At 39.8% G+C, this 18,277-nt stretch overlaps 1 protein-coding gene across 1 annotated transcript; it reads left to right on the top strand.

Moving 5' to 3' along the window:
- The first annotated feature begins 6,758 nt into the window (after positions 1–6,758).
- Positions 6,759–16,578, top strand: gpr132b (G protein-coupled receptor 132b). The gene is made up of 2 exons (XM_051645478.1): positions 6,759–10,138; positions 12,456–16,578. The coding sequence occupies exon 2, from the start codon at positions 12,458–12,460 to the stop codon at positions 13,544–13,546; it is 1,089 nt and encodes a 362-aa protein (XP_051501438.1). The 5' UTR covers positions 6,759–10,138; positions 12,456–12,457; the 3' UTR covers positions 13,547–16,578.
- Positions 16,579–18,277: the final 1,699 nt, after the last annotated feature.

The raw sequence follows: 18,277 nt of genomic DNA, 5'->3' as shown, positions 1-18,277 counted from the left end.
ACCCTCATGATGAGCCAGGAGGGGAACACTTAGAATGGATATATGAACTATAGTCATATTGGAAGTATTAACCCCTTCACAGACCCAGTTGGGAAGGAAGTTTTATTAATTACTTTTCGGAAAATTACAACAGTCTGAATGCAGACGGTTGTGTTAATTGACAGGGGAGCCCGTACTTAAAGGGCAGAAGTAATATTCGGCCAACGAAATAGCAGGCGCCCTAGACAGAGAAGACTTGCGAAGAGAGAGACGATACGTCTAGGTTGTAAAACCTTGCAAATGTGTTTTGTGAAGACCAACCTGCTGCAAAACATATGTCTTGTAAGGACACACAGTTCGTCCATGCCCATGAAGAGGCCATGCCTCTAGTTGAGTGTGCTTTTAACACCAATTGGGCAATTCGCACCCTGCGACTCATAAGCCAGGGCGATCGCATCAGCAATCCAGTGAGAAAGTCTTTGCTTGGAGATGGACATTCCTTTTGTGCGTCCTCCATAGCACACAAAGAGCTGGTCAGACAGTCTGAACTGGCGGGTGCACTCAGCGTATGTGTGCAGCGCTCGCACAGTGCAGAACAAATGCAAGGACTGTTCCTCATCCGAATTAAATGGAGGAGGGAAAAAGGCTTGAAGGTGAACCACCTGAGCTCTGAAAGGCGTGGATAAAACTGTAGGCACATAGCCTTTTCTGGGTTTGATGGTGGCTTTTGAAAGACCTGGACCAAACTCCAGACATAAATTGTTGACTAACAGTACTTACAAATCACCGACCCATTTTACTGGGCCTGACCCAGCAGTAATGTGGTCTTAAGAGAAAGCACACGCAATTTAACAGAGTCCAAAGGCTCAAAAGTGGGCCCTGCGAGCACTTTTAGTTTAATCCCAAGTCAGGACTGTAGCTGGGTGAGGAGGATTTATCCGCCTCACACCCCTAAGGAACTTTATGATCAAATCATGTTTGCTTATAGAGGTGCCGGCCTCAGGTGCGTGATATGTAGAGATAGTCACTACATAAACTTGTTGACGGAGTGAGCCTTGCATCCAATCACTCTTGAAGAAATGTAAGAATTTCAGGTATGGGGCAGTTCACTGGGTCTTTTTACATTTCAGCATGTAAAGGCGTCTCGTAGACGGCGCTCTAGCCTGTAAAATGGTGTTTATAACCAACTGGGTCAGTTCTGGGATGTTTAACGCACTCTGTCTAGGGGCCACACAAGCAGGATGCTAGACTGGATTAGATATCCTTGAGAGAAGAGATCCCTCCTCAGCGGTATTTCCCATGGAGGGCCGTCCAGAATATCTATCATTTCTGGAAACCAAGACTGATTGGGCCACTGCGGCACAACCAATAGAATCGTTTGTTTGTCCTCTCGGATTTTGTATATGACAGAGTGAAGAAGACACACCGGGAGAAATGCATATTTGCCATTTGTGGGCCATTGTATCCACTCCTAGCGGAGCTTGGGACTTGGAGTACCAGCCAAATCCTCAGAACAGTCTGAGGATGAAGTCTCCATTCGCTCAGCATCGCTCCTTGGCTTGACAACAGGTCCGCACCATAATTCAGACGGCCTGGTACATATATCACCCGCAGGGAGAGGAGATGGCACTCGCTCCACAGGAGGAGGCGACGCGTCAGTCTCATCATTGGCAGGGAACGAATTCCACCTTGGCGGTTTATGTATGCCACAACTGTCATGTTGTCCAAGCGAATCAGAACTTGATAATTCCCTATTTCGGATTGAAAAGCCTTCATGGCTAGGAAAACAGCCAACAGCTCTAGGCGTTTGATGTGCCATGCCCTCTTCGCACCTGTCCAGGTACCGAAGGCTAGGCATCCGTCACACAATGCACCCCAACCTGTGTTGGAAGCATCCATAGTCACCACTTTGCACCTGAAACCCTGCCCCAGTATGACACCTTGCTGGTAGAAAGCAAGAGCTGTCCAAGGTGCTATAGCAGCAAGACAGCGGCGAGATATAGCATGTGCCCTTGGTGCCAGGCATGCTGTGGCACACTGCGCTTGAGCCAGTACTGAAAAGGTCTCATGTGTAAAAGACCTAATGAAATGATGGTGGATGCCGCCGCCATAAGTCCCAATACTTTTTGAAACCGGTTCAGTGGAAGTGTTCTCCCCAGCTTGAACTGAGACAGACACTGGAGAATGACCTGAATGCGCTCACTCATGAGTGGAGACTGACTCCCAAAAAGGAGATTTGTTGGCTGGGGGAGAGCGTGCTCTTCGCCCAGTTGACATTTGAGACCCAGGCTGTTCAGATGTTGGAGCAATAAGTCCCTGTGCTGGCATAACAGAATCGTCGAGGTAGTTCAAAATGTGCATGCTACTCAATTTCAGAGGGGCATGTGCCGCATTGATGCACTTTGTGAACATGCAAGGAGCTAGGGACAGACCATAGAATATTACAGTTCTAAACAATCTCTATTGTGTTTTCTGTGAGATTATTAATTTTCTGCACACCGCACCATCACACCCCATTTTTTAATGGGACTGTGGCTGATAGGACACCATTGGGGAAATATGACCCTTTTGGCATTCCATATTGGAGCGTGTAGCAGAATGTGTGTGCAACTCATGCAATGAGTGCTTTGCTCTTTTGTCAGAAAGTTCTTATTGAACACAATACACAGAAACAACATTTTGATTAACATCCCAGTCCCGGAGGAAGGAAAATAATTAGGATGTCACAGACCACACATGGCAGTAATAACATCCAATACACACCTCAAGTGTGATAGGTAATGATTAATTTCCCTACTTAGTGAATTCTGGAGGGATGATTAACATCACACTGGGAGCGAGGTGGCCGGCATACGAACTGAATCGTGCAGCCATGTCCGACCGTGTTTAAAACCCAGTTGGACACGGCCGTGAGGGCCCACCTCTCATCTGCGGAGCAGGAAAAACGCCGTGTCAGCTCGCTCGCTAGATGAAGCGGTTGTGCACAGTATTCAATACATGCCTCAAAATGTGATTAGTAATGAGGAAGGAAATAGTCAGGATGTCACAGACCACACAGGGTGGTGACAGCATTCAAAATACACACCTCAAGTATGATTTTAAGGATTAATTTCCCCACCTAGTGAATTTGGGAGGGAAGATTAATTTCAAACTGAGAGCGCGGTGGCCGGCGTACGAACTGAATCATGTAGCCCTGCGGAGCGGGATAATGGGCGCGTCGGCTCGCTCATTAGATGAGACAGAGCTAAAGGTCTGCAACCCGACGGGACCCGAGAACCCGATGGGTTTCGGGCTGGGTTCAGGTCAGTTTTTCAAGTAGGACTTTGGGTCCGAACTTGTTTCGCGCATGTGCTCTCACTCACAGACACATGCGAAAGGACAAGTAAGGGGCCATTCACTCCAAATGTTTATATGTGTGTATCTGTTCTGTTTTACTATGCAAACACATGCTGGATGAATGTCTTTGACTGTTGCGCTATGTCTCGCTGTTTCTTCAGCATCTCGTGCGGACCAGCACTATTTAAACACCGTGTCAATTTAAAAAGAACTTCAAATTTTCAAAAATGCACATCAACACCTGTTTCATTCTTTGCACTGCGCCTCTGTTTTTTTTTGTTTTTTAGCACAATTGTCACATAGATTCAACATTCTGAACAAGTTCAGGCTGTAAAGAGGGGACTGTTGCATTGTTTAATAATATTCCAGATCAGTGTTGGGTGTAATGCATTACTAAGTAATAATTACTGTAATTAAATTACTTTTTCATTGAAAAAGTAAAGGGATTACTTTTTTTCAGTAATTTAATTACAATTACTTCTGATGTAATTGTGTTAAATACTGTATAGACTATAGAACATTTCTATATAAAACAATAGTAAATTTAAAATAGAAATTTAACATGTAATGTTAAAATGTATGTTTTATAATTTAATACAGCCCCCTTAAATTCTTTGGCCAGTTCATGAATAATTTATTTGATTTTATATGATTTATTTGAAAGAATTAAAAAGAACAATTTCATGTCTATCCTTGTATTTTTCATCTGGTCAAGGTTGATAAGGGTTTTAGAAAGTAATTAGTAATAAGTAATGCAGTTACTTTTCAGACAGAGTAATTAGTACAGTAATATAATTACACTGTAGAAGATATAATTAGTAGTTAGTAATTAATTACTTTTTTAGAGTAATTTACCCAACACTGTTCCAGATTGTTCTGCACCAAGCAAAATTTCAGCGCATAAACAGTAAGTCAGTGCTTTTTTCCGTTCTGCTCTAGTGTACTGAGGGGCTGCCATGCGTTGTTAAAACTGTATGTTTACTCTTTCAATACTGTTATGAATGTTGCCTATATGCTTACATAAAATATAGCCTATTGCAACAGTACTTGCTAGGAGAAGAATTTATAAAGATAGTGAGCGATTTTGGGTCGGGTTCGGGCTTATAATCTGACGGTATCTTTCGGGCCAGGTCGGGTCACGCGGTCTCGGGTATGGGTCGGGTTCGGGTTTCATTTTAAGGCCCGTGCAGACCTCTAGACTGAGCTCCGCTAGCCACCAGGAAGCGGTTGTGCACAGTACTCATCATTTTAGGAGGGAATCACTCGACAACATTGGATGATTCGCAGTCTCTGATGCTGCGAGCGACATGGCATCGTCCTCATCTTCAGACCGGCAAAAGTAACAAGGTCCCACGCTCCAACAGAGGTCCGGAGCTTGTCACGCATATAATATACAGTATAGGCGAAGCCACTTCAAGAGAAGATCAAGGGGCTCGCAGGGCTTGTGCCAGCATGAGATCCACCTCTGATTCATCTAACTCAGCCTCTTGGCCCCGCTGTGCCCTCTCGTGTGATCACTTAGGAGTCACAGAGGGGGCAAGTGGGAGAGCACGTGAGGCGGAATCGTCCCTTAGAACGAGGTCAATCCGAGAGCAAAGTGTCTCATGCTCTCACAGTGAGGACAGTCTGTCTCCATAAGAGCTGCTTCGGAGTGGCCGTGGCCAAAGCAACGAACACAGCTCTCATGACCATCTGACGACTGGTTGTGCTGTTTGGAACACTTGCGGAATGACATCTTTAAAAAGACGAATACACGCCGCTTTTGTGCTATATATATATATATATATATATATATATATATATATATATATATATACACACACACACACACACACACACACACACACACATTCACACGATATCAACAGTAAGCTTATAAGGATTTCACCAGTGATGCGTCAAGCGGTGAGGTGGAGTAAATGTTCACCAGAACACTGCAGGGGAGCAGAGAGTCTTCTCGTTGCCGTGAAGATTCTGCCTGCTGACTCGTGTATGTCAACAGCGAAGTTGTAGAGGGCTTCTAGACGAGAGAGATGCTCGCAGTCTTGAAGGAAGAACATTCTGAGGAATAGTGTTTGCACGCCCACTTATATACCAGACAGCTTCATGCCTTAAAGGGCGGGGCTTAAACACCATAACCATTCATAGGATTGGCGTTATTGTAGAAGGGGTTTCAACTAGGTCCTCAGAAAAGGATTTCCCATATGCATTAGCATGACGCAATGTCGAGTGAACTGAATCGTAAGGGAAACATTGTTTTCATCAACAGATATGATGGTATGTATACATTATAAAGCTATTACAGCTGTTGTATTTGTATGGATGTAACAATGGTTTCTATACAACAAACCTGTATTTCTTATTTAAAAAATAGTTACCAAACACATTTAAAATTGTAACTTTAAAAAAAAAAAGAGAGAGAAATGACTCCCTCAGCCCCTAATACATTACTTAGTAGCCTTTGAATCTTCATTTCCACCTAAATTTGGTAGTTACTACTAGTTTGTGTTACTAAAGTTATATAATTTTGAGTTCTGTATTTGTGAAAAGAGATTGTGGGCTCTATTTTCCGAGACCCAGATCCTGACCAAGACTTTTTGAGACCTATACCAAGGCCACCCCTGTTACATTATCTTGGTCTTGGGACTTCTACAATTTATTTGTTTTTAATAATGTTTGGTGTTTTCTCTCAATGACTTTGTGCAAAGTTATTTAAAGGGGTAGTTCACCCAAAAATGAAAATTCTCTCATCATTTACTCACCCTCATGCTATCCCAGATGTAAATGACTTTTTTATCTTCTGCAGAACACAAATGAAGATTTTTATAAGAATATCTCAGCTCTGAAGGTCCATACAATGCAAGTGAATGATGCCAAAACTCTGAAGCTCCAAAAAGGAGATAAAGTCAGCATGAAATAATCCATACGACCCCTGTGATTTAATCAATGTCTTCTGAAGCGATCCAGTTGGTTTTGGGTGAGAACAAACCAAAAATACCTTTTTCACTGTACATCTTGCAATTGCAGTCTCTAGGCACGATCATTTTTTCAAGCTCGATTACACTTCCTAATGCTTGATTCATGTGCAGAGCTCTAGATGGTGCTATAGGAAGTGTAATCGAGCTTGAAATCATGATCGCCACAGAGACTGCTTTCAAAATGTACAGAGATAATGGAGTTGTATTTGATCCCTTTTTTTAACCCAAAACCAACTGGATCGCTTCAGGAGACATTGATTAAACCAACATTCGAGCTGTATGGATTACTTTTATGCTGACTTTATCTCTCTCTCTTTTTTCTTTTTTCTTTTTTTTTTTTTTTTTTTTTGAGCTTTTTGAGTTCTGGTCACCATTCACTTGCATTGTAAGGACCTGCAGAGCTGAAATATTCTTCTAAAAAATCTTTCTTTGTGTTCTGCAGAAGACAGAGAGTCATAAACATCTGGGCTGGCATGAGGGTGAGTAAATAATGAGAGAACTTTCATATTTGGTGAACAATCCCTTTAAGTAACATCACACCCTCAGTGTAGAACGTGTCAATTTAAGGAATATTCTGGGTTTAATACAAGTTAATAAAAATTGACAGCATTTGTGGCATAATGTTGATTACCACAAAAATTAATTTCGACTCGTTTCTCCTTTTCTAACACACTCTCACGGCGAAATCGTCATGATTCATACAACTTTTCTTAATTTGGCTAATTCGTATGATATCGTGCAACTGCACTCGTTTGGTTTTCTACGACTTTTACTACAGCCAATGAGATCGCTGGACATTGTTTCCATCTAATATGTGACAATTACATGCTTCTGTCACACAACAGCTTCCTATCATGTTTACACACTCTACTGATTAGTTACGTTTACAGTTGAAGTCAGAAGTTTACATACACCTTAGCCAAATACATTTAAACTCAGTTTTTCACAATTCCTGACATTTAATCGTAGAAAACGTTCCCTGTCTTATGTCAGTTAGGATCACTACTTTATTTTAAGAATGTGAAATGTCAGAATAATAGTAGAGAGAATGATTTATTTCAGCTGTTATTTCTTTCATCACATTCCCAGTGGGTCAGAAGTTTACATACACTTTGTTAGTATTTGGTAGCATTGCCTTTAAATTGTTTAACTTGGTTCAGATATTTTGGGTAGCCTTCCACAAGCTTCACACAATAAGTTGCTGGAATTTTGGCCCATTCCTCCAGACAGAACTGGTGTAACTGAGTCAGGTTTGTAGGCCTCCTTGCTCGCACACACTTTTTCAGTTCTGCCCACAACTTTTCTATTGGATTGAGGTCAGGGCTTTGTGATGGCCACTCCAAATCCTTGACTTTGTTGTCCTTAAGCCATTTTGCCACAACTTTGGAAGTATGCTTGGGGTCATTGTCCATTTGGAAGACCCATTTAGCTTTAACTTCCTAGCTGATGTCTTGAGATGTTGCTTCAATATATCCACATAATTTTACTTCCTCATGATATCATCTATTTTGTGAAGTGCCCCAGTCCCTCCTACAGCAAAGCACCCCCACAACATGATGCTGCCACCCCCATGCTTCACAGTTGGTATGGTGTTCTTCAGCTTGCAAGCCTCACCATTTTTCCTCCAAACAATTATGAAAAAGTTCCATTTTTATTTCAACAGACCAGAGGAAATTTCTCCAAATAGGAAGATCTTTCTCCCCATGTGCTTTTTTATGGTGGTTTTGGAGCATTGGCTCCTTCCTTGCTGAGCAGCCTTTCAGGTTATGTCGATATAGGACTCGTTTTACTGTGGATATAGATTCTTGTCAACCTGTTTCCTCCAGCATCTTCACAAGGTCCTTTGCTGTTGTTCTGGGATTGATTTGCACTTTTCGCACCAAACTACGTTCATCTCTAGGAGGCAGAATGCGTCTCCTTCCTGAGCAATATGATGGTTGCGTTGTCCCATGGTGTTCATACTTGCATACTATTGTTTGTACAGATGAATGTGGTACCTTCAGGTGTTTGGAAATTGCTCCCAATGATGAACCAGATTTGTGGAGGTCCACAATTTTTTTCTGAGGTCTTGGCTGTTTTTCTTTCTTTTTTTTTGTTTCATGATGTCAAGCAAAGAGGCACTGAGTTTGAAGGTAGGCCTTAAAATACATCCACAGATACACCTCCAATTCAGTACACCACCTATCAGAAGCTAATTGGCTAATTGTCTAAAGGCTTGACATCATTTTCTGGAATTCTCCAATCTGCTTAAAGGCACAGTTAACTTAGCGTATGTAAACTTCTGACCCACTGAAATTCTGATATTGTCAATTAAAAGTGAAACAATCTGTCTGTAAACAGTTGCTGGAAAAATTACTTGTGTCATGCACAAAGTAAGTGTCCTAAACAACTTGCCAAAACTATAGTTTGCTAATATTAAATCTGTGGAGTGGTTAAAAAATGAGTTTTAATGACTTCAGCCTAAGTGTATGTAAACTTCTGACTTCAACTAGATAAGGGGTTTGGGTAAGGGCATAATATTAATAAGGATGTCCTTATCGCCTCGTGCGCGGAATTCTCGCTTCCGAATTAGAAATCCGGGAATTTGCACGTGATGAATTCGTACGAGTTTATGCGAACAACATTTTGCGAGACCATACGAAATAGCCAACTCGTAAATTATGGATGAATTTTCATGAGATCGGGTTGCCTTTTCTTAAAAAAAAAAGGGGGAAAAAAAGAAAAAATCGAGGTCACAGTGAGGCACTTACAATGGAAGTGAATGGGACCAATTTTTGGAGGGTTTAAACACAGAAATGAGAAGCTTTTATAAAAGGATTTACATGAATTCTTCTGCTAAAACTTGTGTATTATTTGAGCTGCAAAGTTGTTTAAATTGTCATTTTAGGGTTTTAGTGTTTATGGCATTACATGGTACTGGCGCACTATGGCTGCTGTCACATCATCCAGGTGGATGCTGCACACTGGTGGTGGTTGAGGAGAGTCCCCTGTTCACAATGTAAAGCACTTTGAGTGTAGTGTCAGAAAACCGCTATATAAATGTAATGTTCATTCATTTATTCAACTTAGTTGTAATACTGGCTATAACTTTACACAGAAAAGATTAACAAGCTATTTTTACACACTAAAATCATTTAAAAACACATATTTGTGGCAATAATTTTTAAAAGTGAGTATTAAACGTTTACAGATTGTCCCATTCACTTCCATTGTAAATGCTTCACTGTAACTTTGATTTTTTTTTTTTTTTTTTTTTTTTTTTTTTATAAAAGAAAATGAAGGACGAGTCGAAATAAATTTTTGTGGTAATCAACATACTGCCATAAGTACCGATGATTGATCTTAACTTGAATTGAACCCGGAATATTCCTTTAAAGACTGGCCTTCATAAATGCTGCTGTTTGTATATAGTTTACCAATGGATTTGTTGCTCTTCATTTTTTTTTTTTTTTTTTTTTTTTTTTTTTATGACATCCTTTTTCCACCCTCTTCAATCTATCTGGCTCAATAAAGCAGAAAAACACTTTGCATAGGTTAGCCTTCTCATCGGCTTGAACATCGCCGAACTAGACTGCATTTCTGGACCTCTCAGCTCATTTGCAAAAAAAAAAAAAAAAAAGGGCTGTCTAGGAAGCTCACTTGGTTATGAGGCATAGTCAGATGTGAGGCAATTTTTCCTTTCGCTCATTCATAGTCAAAGCAAACAGAAGTGCGGTGATCACATGATCGTGTGCGGTCTTGAAGCGCGCGTGCTGTCTCATCATTGACGAGTTGTCCTCTGCTGTACTGTCATTTCTCTATGGTTATGGGCGAAGTGTGCCCAAGTTCTTAAACAATATTTGAAGGTAAGAGTTTCGCTGTTTTATCATTTATATATATATATATATATATATATATATATATATATATATATATATATATATATATATATATATATATATATATATCATAATTTTCTTTACATAACGAGAGGGGGTTTTATCATTGTGCAGCAGACGCAGTGTTGCGTAAATATGTATTACACGAATGCTGAAACAACGTGATATGTGCATGTGTGTTTTACGTATTTAAATAGAATTGGCTCATGAGTTGTAATGACCTAGAGTGTTAAAGTTAAATATTACAAGTGGGTCAGTAAAAAAAAAAAAATAAAACCTTAAAAGGTTTGATTTTCGTGCCTTGCCATTAAACAAAGGAGTCGTGAATATTTAATGATGTCACTGTCATTTCGACTCGAGTAAAATATTTTTCTTTTTCCTGTTCTGACAAGTTTAAAGTACAATTTTAGTATTTTTTTAAAATTTATTATTATTATTATTATTATTTTATTGTTATTATTTTTATGTATACATAAAATTCACATATTGAAAAATTGGTAGGCCTATTATTGGTATTGCATCTCTCACTCTCTGTGTCTGTAAGGCATCATTTCAGTTCGTGTTTGAGCTTGTTTTGAACAGTAGATGTGGAAAGGTCTCATACATTATACTGGGCATCGCCAGTTTCTTGACACTAATAATATAGGATACGGTAATAAAAGGTTTCATCTGATTCAAAAGTCGTCGTGTCTGTCTTAACACCAGTACGGTGTTTTAATGCATACAAGGAGGTCACTGAACACAATGAAGACAAATCCATTGAGCTTGTTCCTCTAACTGTCTTTTGTCTCTGTGTCTTTGAATACGCACCATCCGTGCCAAAATAGCCAGTCCAGCCTTTCCAGGTTATTAGGTCAAGTGCATTACTTGCACTTCTTACCCAATCCTCAGTAGAGTTCAATGTCAGGGCTTTTCCCATTTAAAAAAGGGAGAAAGGGAGTGTCGCCTAGTCAGCTAGTATATGTTGCAGAAACTTATAGGTGGGTGGTTTAGTGGTCACTCTTGCTTGAATATCTAAAACGTCTTTCCCAATAACTGTGCTTGCCTCATTTTGGTTTTATCTGCCACTCATTTTTGTTTGATGTGCAAGAGCAAATTGCTGCACTAAGCAGTGGGATTTATTCTGTTCATTTTGCAACAAATGTGGTTTCCTGTAAAGTGTTTCCGTTAACACATTTACCTGTCGTCGTCTCAATCTTCTGTACCAAGTGAGGCACTTGTTTTCCTCTGTCTCTTCACTCCCATGAATTATGATGAATATTTCAGTGGCCATCTTGTCTAGCTGGGGCAAAAGTAGGGAGTGGTGCATTGGTCGGGTATAGGGGGTGTTTAACAGTGTCTGGATGGCATTACTGATACTGTTACAGTGTCATGTGATTAGATTGGACTGTGATTTAGGTTGGTTTGTCCATCTTCTGGCCTGTGATGGTCAACGCTAAGGCAAAATGCCTGTGTTTGTGATGAAGTGTAACCGTAATTGCCCAGTTTTCCAGCCAATTCTGTGACTGCATGCATAATGTTTAGTTGTTTAAATTGGTTGCATTTGAATCATGACTTAAATCCTGGTGTGAATTTTGGGGAGTACTGGGGGTGGGGGGTTGGGTTAGGACCCCCTAAATGCAATAGGAGATCCCCTGGAAAGCTAATTTGTGCATTCTGCATCTTATTTGAAATCATGTGATTAAATAAATAGGACTTATAGGTGTTTCGCCAAACATTATTACATACCCGGGTCTTTAGAGATCCAGCATGTATATATCTATCACAAATGGATCTACAAAATGCCCAGATAGTGTCAAATTTTCAAAACATTTCAAAATAATAGAATGGAATATATTCTAATACACATAACACATAATCTACACATAAGATACAAATAACCTACACATATGTATTTTCTCAAATAGACACACAACTTACATAATTTCAGTTGACAATAGCCAAATCACACTGTTCATGTGTTGTACTTGCTATAGTTTATTTTCACCATGCTTCTTCAGCAAATAGCAATGTCAAATGTAAATCAAGTCAAACACTGGCACATCAGTGTCACCTTGAGTAAGAAATAGCATGTAAAATATTTATGTGTATGTACATGCATATGGGATACTGACAATTCACCATTGTCAAACAGAAAATCAACACGATATAGTAGTCATCTGTATCAATATAGTACTCGTGTCTTGTTTAAATAAAAACCATGATTCTGTATTTGTTTCAAACATATAAATTTTGTATTAGTATTCTAATTATGATCTCTTTTTTTTTTTTTTTTTTTTACCAGAAATGATGCATGAATCCACGGTAGCCCAGAGCATTTTGGTGACCATGAATCAGAGTGGGAAAGAGCCCTGCGAAATACCATTTAAGGAGGACCGCATTCCTTTAATGGTGCTGTACATTTTGGTTTTTGTCATTGGTCTCCCAGCCAACATTGCCACAGTCTATCTCACCCTCCACCAGGTCTGTCGCAAGAACGTCCTCGGCATCTACCTGCTAAGCCTGTCCTTGTGCGATCTCACCTACCTCTTCACGCTTCCTATGTGGGCTGTGTACATCAACAGAGACCACGTATGGCCCTGGTCCTCTATGGCTTGTAAAGTGACTGGCTTTGTCTTTTTCACCAACATGTACATCAGCATCTTTCTGCTCTGCTGTGTGTCCATAGACCGCTACGTGGCGGTGGTCTATGCCATTGAATCTCGGGGTCTTCGTCAGAGAAGGATTGCCACTCTTGTAGCTTTTTCCATCTACATGGTGGTGGGCTTGGGCCATGTGCCGGTCTTTATAATGCGTGAGGGGAATGCTGCCGAGGGCAGTCAACGCTGCTTTGAGCCTGGCCAGAGCACTGCAACAGTTACGGGATTCAACTATGCTCGCTTTTGCATTGGCTTTTGTGCTCCACTGGCCATCCTGATCTTCACTAACAGGGCCATTCTTGCCAATGTGAGGGCCAGCACAGGACTCCGACCACACCAGAAAGAGAGAGTGCGCTACCTTGCTGTGGCAGTGGTGTTGCTGTTTTTGATCTGTTTCGCTCCATACCACATTATCTTGCTCATACGCGCCATTACCTTCCATTTCCCCAAGCTGCAGGATGAATGTCAATTTCAAGAGCGCATCTACATACCCTACAAAATCTCTCTGGGCCTGTCCACTTTCAACAGCGCCTTTAATCCCATTCTCTACGTGCTCTCCAGCAATAATATCCGTAAGGAGATAAGAAATGGCATGGCAGCACTGTGTAACAGAGTCATCTTGGGTCAGCGCTCGACACACAGTAGCCAGAACAACATGCACACTTCCAAAAGCAATTCAGACCACATCCCCACAAAGGGGGATGAAATGAGGACAGCTTGTCTTAGCCCAAGCTAACTGTAAAATCATTAGACACTGGTGCTCATTTTCTTAACGTGCTATCACTTGGAACTGAAAAATGTTATGATTAGAAAAGGAACATTTTGTTTTGTATAAACAACAGGACATGGAGCAATCGTGCAGCAGCTGCAAATGAGACAAATATCTTGAAAAAATGTGAATTTCCTGTCATTTTATTTTGTGTTGAAGACACAAAAAGAAAGGATCTCATGGTAAGAGCATCTCTGTAGTATTTTAAACCTCTGCTATTTCAGGTCACAAATTGTTTCCTTCAATCTGTTTGCTCTAAGCTTTTGAATATCTTACATTTGATGTCTGTATAAAGGATTGTAAATGTAAGATAAGAATCTCCAGACCGTATTGATAGGTTCAAAATAGTCTTGCAGAGCTACTGGCCTTGACTATTAGCATAAAGTCTGGTCCACTTTGCAGCTAATTCTGGCCAAGAAGCACTCACAACTGATAGGAAGTGGCCATCTGACCATGTATAAACCAGCTATGGTTGGCCATTTATTTTTGTGTGGTTGTTTTTACAGGGTGAGTTAAAGTGAACGGCAATACACTGGCATGGAAATTTTTTTTTTTTAAATAATGGCACAGCAGTTTTGGTCCACAAGCGAATGTTCACAAAGCATGAAAATTTGCCAAACATGTGTTTAAAATTTGTGGCAATAATTTATGTCCATCTAAATTAGTACCTACTACCTATTAATGCACAGACATAAAGCAGAATATAAAGGAATGTTCTGTTTGTTGATATTGCTACTACAGTAAGTTCCTCAAACATAACTATTTTAGTTCTTCCTCAAAGGTGCTTATTAGGCTTGGGATTGATACCTTTTTACACATCAATTTTTTTTCAGATATAAATTGGGCTGCTCGTTGCACAATAGTCTTTATCTTTTCAAAAATAATTCTCAACACAACGTTGGTGAAGTGTGAGCAGCAGGGTTAATTAAAAGGACACCGGATGTGTCTGACATGGCACGTTCTAAAATTCTAAACAATTATTTTCTACAGGTACGCACACATCACCAATGTGCAGCGCCAAACTTCTGCAGTGTCACGGAGCGCATTCAAATCATTATCAAAGGACAAAGATTATTTACTCTAGTCATTACTGGATGATACAGCATATTGTGTATATGTATCTTTCATATAGCCTACACAATGTATTTTCACAAAGTATGTCATTTTGTGGATTGATGGCTTGAATGAATGACCTATTCAAGGCTACATACATAGAAATTGCATAAGAAACGTCACCATTTCTAATCGTTTAGTTTTCACAGTTACACCAGTTTCACACACTAACCTGCAAACTCATCAATGTCTCTGTTAATAAAAAGTACAAAAACCTTTGTAACTTTGGACCACCGCTTCAGCTCATCCTGTGTGTGTGTGTGTGTGTGTGTGTGTGTGATCGTGACCAGGACCAGCTTCAGTGAATGTTCTATCACCCTCATGTGGTCTCCCAACACTATTACACCAGACTGTTTTTTTTCTTTCTCCCCTTTTCTCCCCAATATGGAATGCCCAATTCCCAATACACTCTAAGTCCTCGTGGTGACATAGTGACTCGCCTCAATCCGGGTGGTGGAGGACAAATCTCAGTTGCCTCCACGTCTAAGACCGTCAATCCGCGCATCTTATCACGTGGCTTGTTGAGTGCGTTACCACGGAGACGTATCACGTGTGGAGGCCCATGCTATTCTCCATGGCATCCACGCACAACTCACCACACGCCCCACTGAGAGTGAGAACCACACATTATAGAGACCACGAGGAGGTTACCCCATGTGACTCTACCCTCCCTAGCAACCAGGCCAATTTGGATGCATAGGAGACCTGGCTGGAGTCACTCAGCACGCCCTGGATTCGAACTCGCGACTCAAGGGGTGGTAGTCAGCGTCAATACTCGCTGAGCTACCCAGGCCCCCTGCACCAGACTGTTAAACGGAGGCCAACAGAGTGAATTGGAAAGCGTGCAAATTAGTCTTTAAATATCAGCTAAATTTAATATATCAGTGCCTCAAAAATGTATCGTTAAAGTAATGTGCCGATCAATAATCAATATATCTATATTTCATGACATCCCTAGTGCTCATTGTAGCCCAATACCTTGTAAACATGAGTTTGTTTCCAGTTGAACTGCTTATAACCTGTGCACCATGACTCCAGGAAGTTGAGTAAAGCCAGTGGATCAGATTGGAGCATGCGATTTTGGCAGGTACTTGCCATTTTTGTGTGCAATATGCATCAGGCGGTCAGTGAACGGTCTGTCTGAGGCTGGGACAAAGCTTGCAACTGTATACAGTATCATGGTTTTCCATTGTCAACTAATTTAATGAAACTGCAGTGTTTTTGAAAGTAAATTTAACATGTTTATGTTGAATGGCATGCCTTTTGAGTGTTGACTGTTTTGTTTCGATGGAAGTTTTTCATATTTTCTCAACAGTTTATTATAATTATACAAACTTAGTGTATATAATTTCTATAAATTGTTGTTCTCAAATTTTATAATGGATGTTTTTTGCTTTATGATGAATTTGACATTTTTTGTGCATGCTATTTTAATGAATGTCACAATGATTCATGAACAACATTTTATGAACATCTACAGTAATATATGGCTGAACATCTACTGTATTTTGTGTGTAAAAAGATTTTTTAGGTGGAAATCTCATTATTTTGTTTGGTTTTGAAGTCAATTAAATCTCCTATTAGAAATAAGACTTTCATAATTTGCAGTCATGCGTTTTTGGCTACATTACACTACACTACATAAATTTAACCCATACAGAAATAAAATATATGGACATATATTTCATGGTTTCATGTTCATGGTTTTCACATATAAAAAGTAACATTCTTGTACATATAAACAACATATATTTCAAAATACTTCAAATATGTTTGAACAAAAAAGTTTTTCCAAATAATAGTGGAATTTGAATATATTATGGCCATATATCAGATTTCTGTATGTGAAGTGAAATTAAAAGAGAGTTATAAAGTTGTTAATAAAGCATTACATGATGAAAATTGTTGGTCTCTGCATTCTATGGCCAAAATGTTCAAATTTGGCTCATCTAATATCATCTCTGATGTGCTGACCTCTTTATGGAATCTTTGTAATATTTTATGCAAGCTTGACAAATACATAAAAAACCCCCACACATTTCAGTTTGGTAAAATTATGAGAAACTGTAGCAATGCAACATCCTTCCCCAGTCACCTGAACTTAAAATGCATGTGAGCTTCTTTGTGTCTTTTATGCAAAAACATTACAAGCCAGACAAGCACGTGGTCATCTGTTATGTCTTCTGTCTCCTTCCATAGGAAACTTACTGAATAATTAACCCAATAGCTGACCAAAATTGGCTCCTAACTGGCCCCCTAATGAATCATTAAGTTGCCCACACCTGTCCTCAACCAACAAAAAACATTTACCCCAATTGTACCCGCCCCTTGTGTGAAGCATTAGGCATCTGTCTGAGACAGGTCTCAGACCTGTATTTTAAAATAGCCTAACACCTGACAAATGACAACTGTCCTGCTCAGTCTGTGGGCATTTGTCCATTTGGCACCACTGCTGACGTCACTACTTCAACATGGCACCAGTCACGATGCTTGTCTGTAGGCAAAATGGAAGAGCAAGAAATGATGAGAAAATGACGTTGACTAAATTGTTTAAAAAAAAAATGTGACTAACTTCCCTGCTGAAAACCCCCAAATTAAACTCTGCGGATGAGTTGGTTGGTCTGGTTTTTGCTGACTTTAGCAGCATTTACCCTGATTTGCAAACTGTTGGTGAAGTAAAAATAGACCTAGCCTTGTAAATTTAATATGGAACAGTAAAGGAAAACAAAATGTGCCCAAACAACCATGTTTTCAGCCTGATAAGACTAAGAGGATATGTATGAATAGTTTCCCCTTAGCACATCATCACAATATATTGCAGTGTGGTCTATCTGAACTTGTGAAATGATAGCTATGTCTGTGCAATATGGTAGAAAGCACATATAAAAGTGAATATTGATGAGGCGTCGATGGAAATTCCATTAGTTATTATTTCTTTCTTAGACAGTTTATAAATATGGCAGTGAATTATTTGCATTGTTTGTCCTAAGAAAGAAATGTTACTTTGATCTAGACTGTAGTTCTCTACATCTATAATGGAACCCCAGAGCTTGTTGAAACTTGAATGAGCATTGCTAGTCCATAAAGTAATTTCCTTTTGTTCTGCACTCTCTCTCATTCTCTCTGTTTCTTTCTCTCTACCATAGTATCCCTCTTGATATGTTGCATGAAATGTATGAATGATTAATACATATACAAATAGAGGCTCCTGCTGTCTTTAGCCTCAGAAAACATTATTACTTTTCTCATTCCCTCACTTTCTCCACCGTTTCTCCATCTGTGGAATTCATTGCTGTCCCATTGGATCACCATTCGAATGCACTAAATTGAAGTGCCATAGAATTCTCATGTTCAGAGCAGATAAAATGTGCTTATGTTACAAATACTGTTAATAAGTTTCAATTTTTTATTCCCATAGAGTATACAGGCAGGGAAAAAGGCATCTAACTATTTGAACCACTGTAAGGGGCGTATTCGGAGAGCTGTTTTGAAAACATTGTTTATTTTTGCAATTCTATTCGGTGGCGCTTGTGTCACAGAAAATACATACTTCAGCTTTAAGATGGATTTACAGTGACAACGAGG

Source organism: Myxocyprinus asiaticus, chromosome 19 (genome assembly GCF_019703515.2).
Source record: "Myxocyprinus asiaticus isolate MX2 ecotype Aquarium Trade chromosome 19, UBuf_Myxa_2, whole genome shotgun sequence".
Lineage (NCBI taxonomy): Eukaryota > Metazoa > Chordata > Actinopteri > Cypriniformes > Catostomidae > Myxocyprinus > Myxocyprinus asiaticus.
The sequence above is the reverse complement of the archived record's forward strand: the minus strand, read 5'-3'. Positions and strand labels throughout refer to the sequence as shown.

Coding starts and splice junctions, on each gene's coding strand:
- gpr132b (XM_051645478.1), top strand. CDS start 12,458: ATGATGCATGAATCCACGGTAGCCCAGAGCATTTTGGTGACCATGAAT.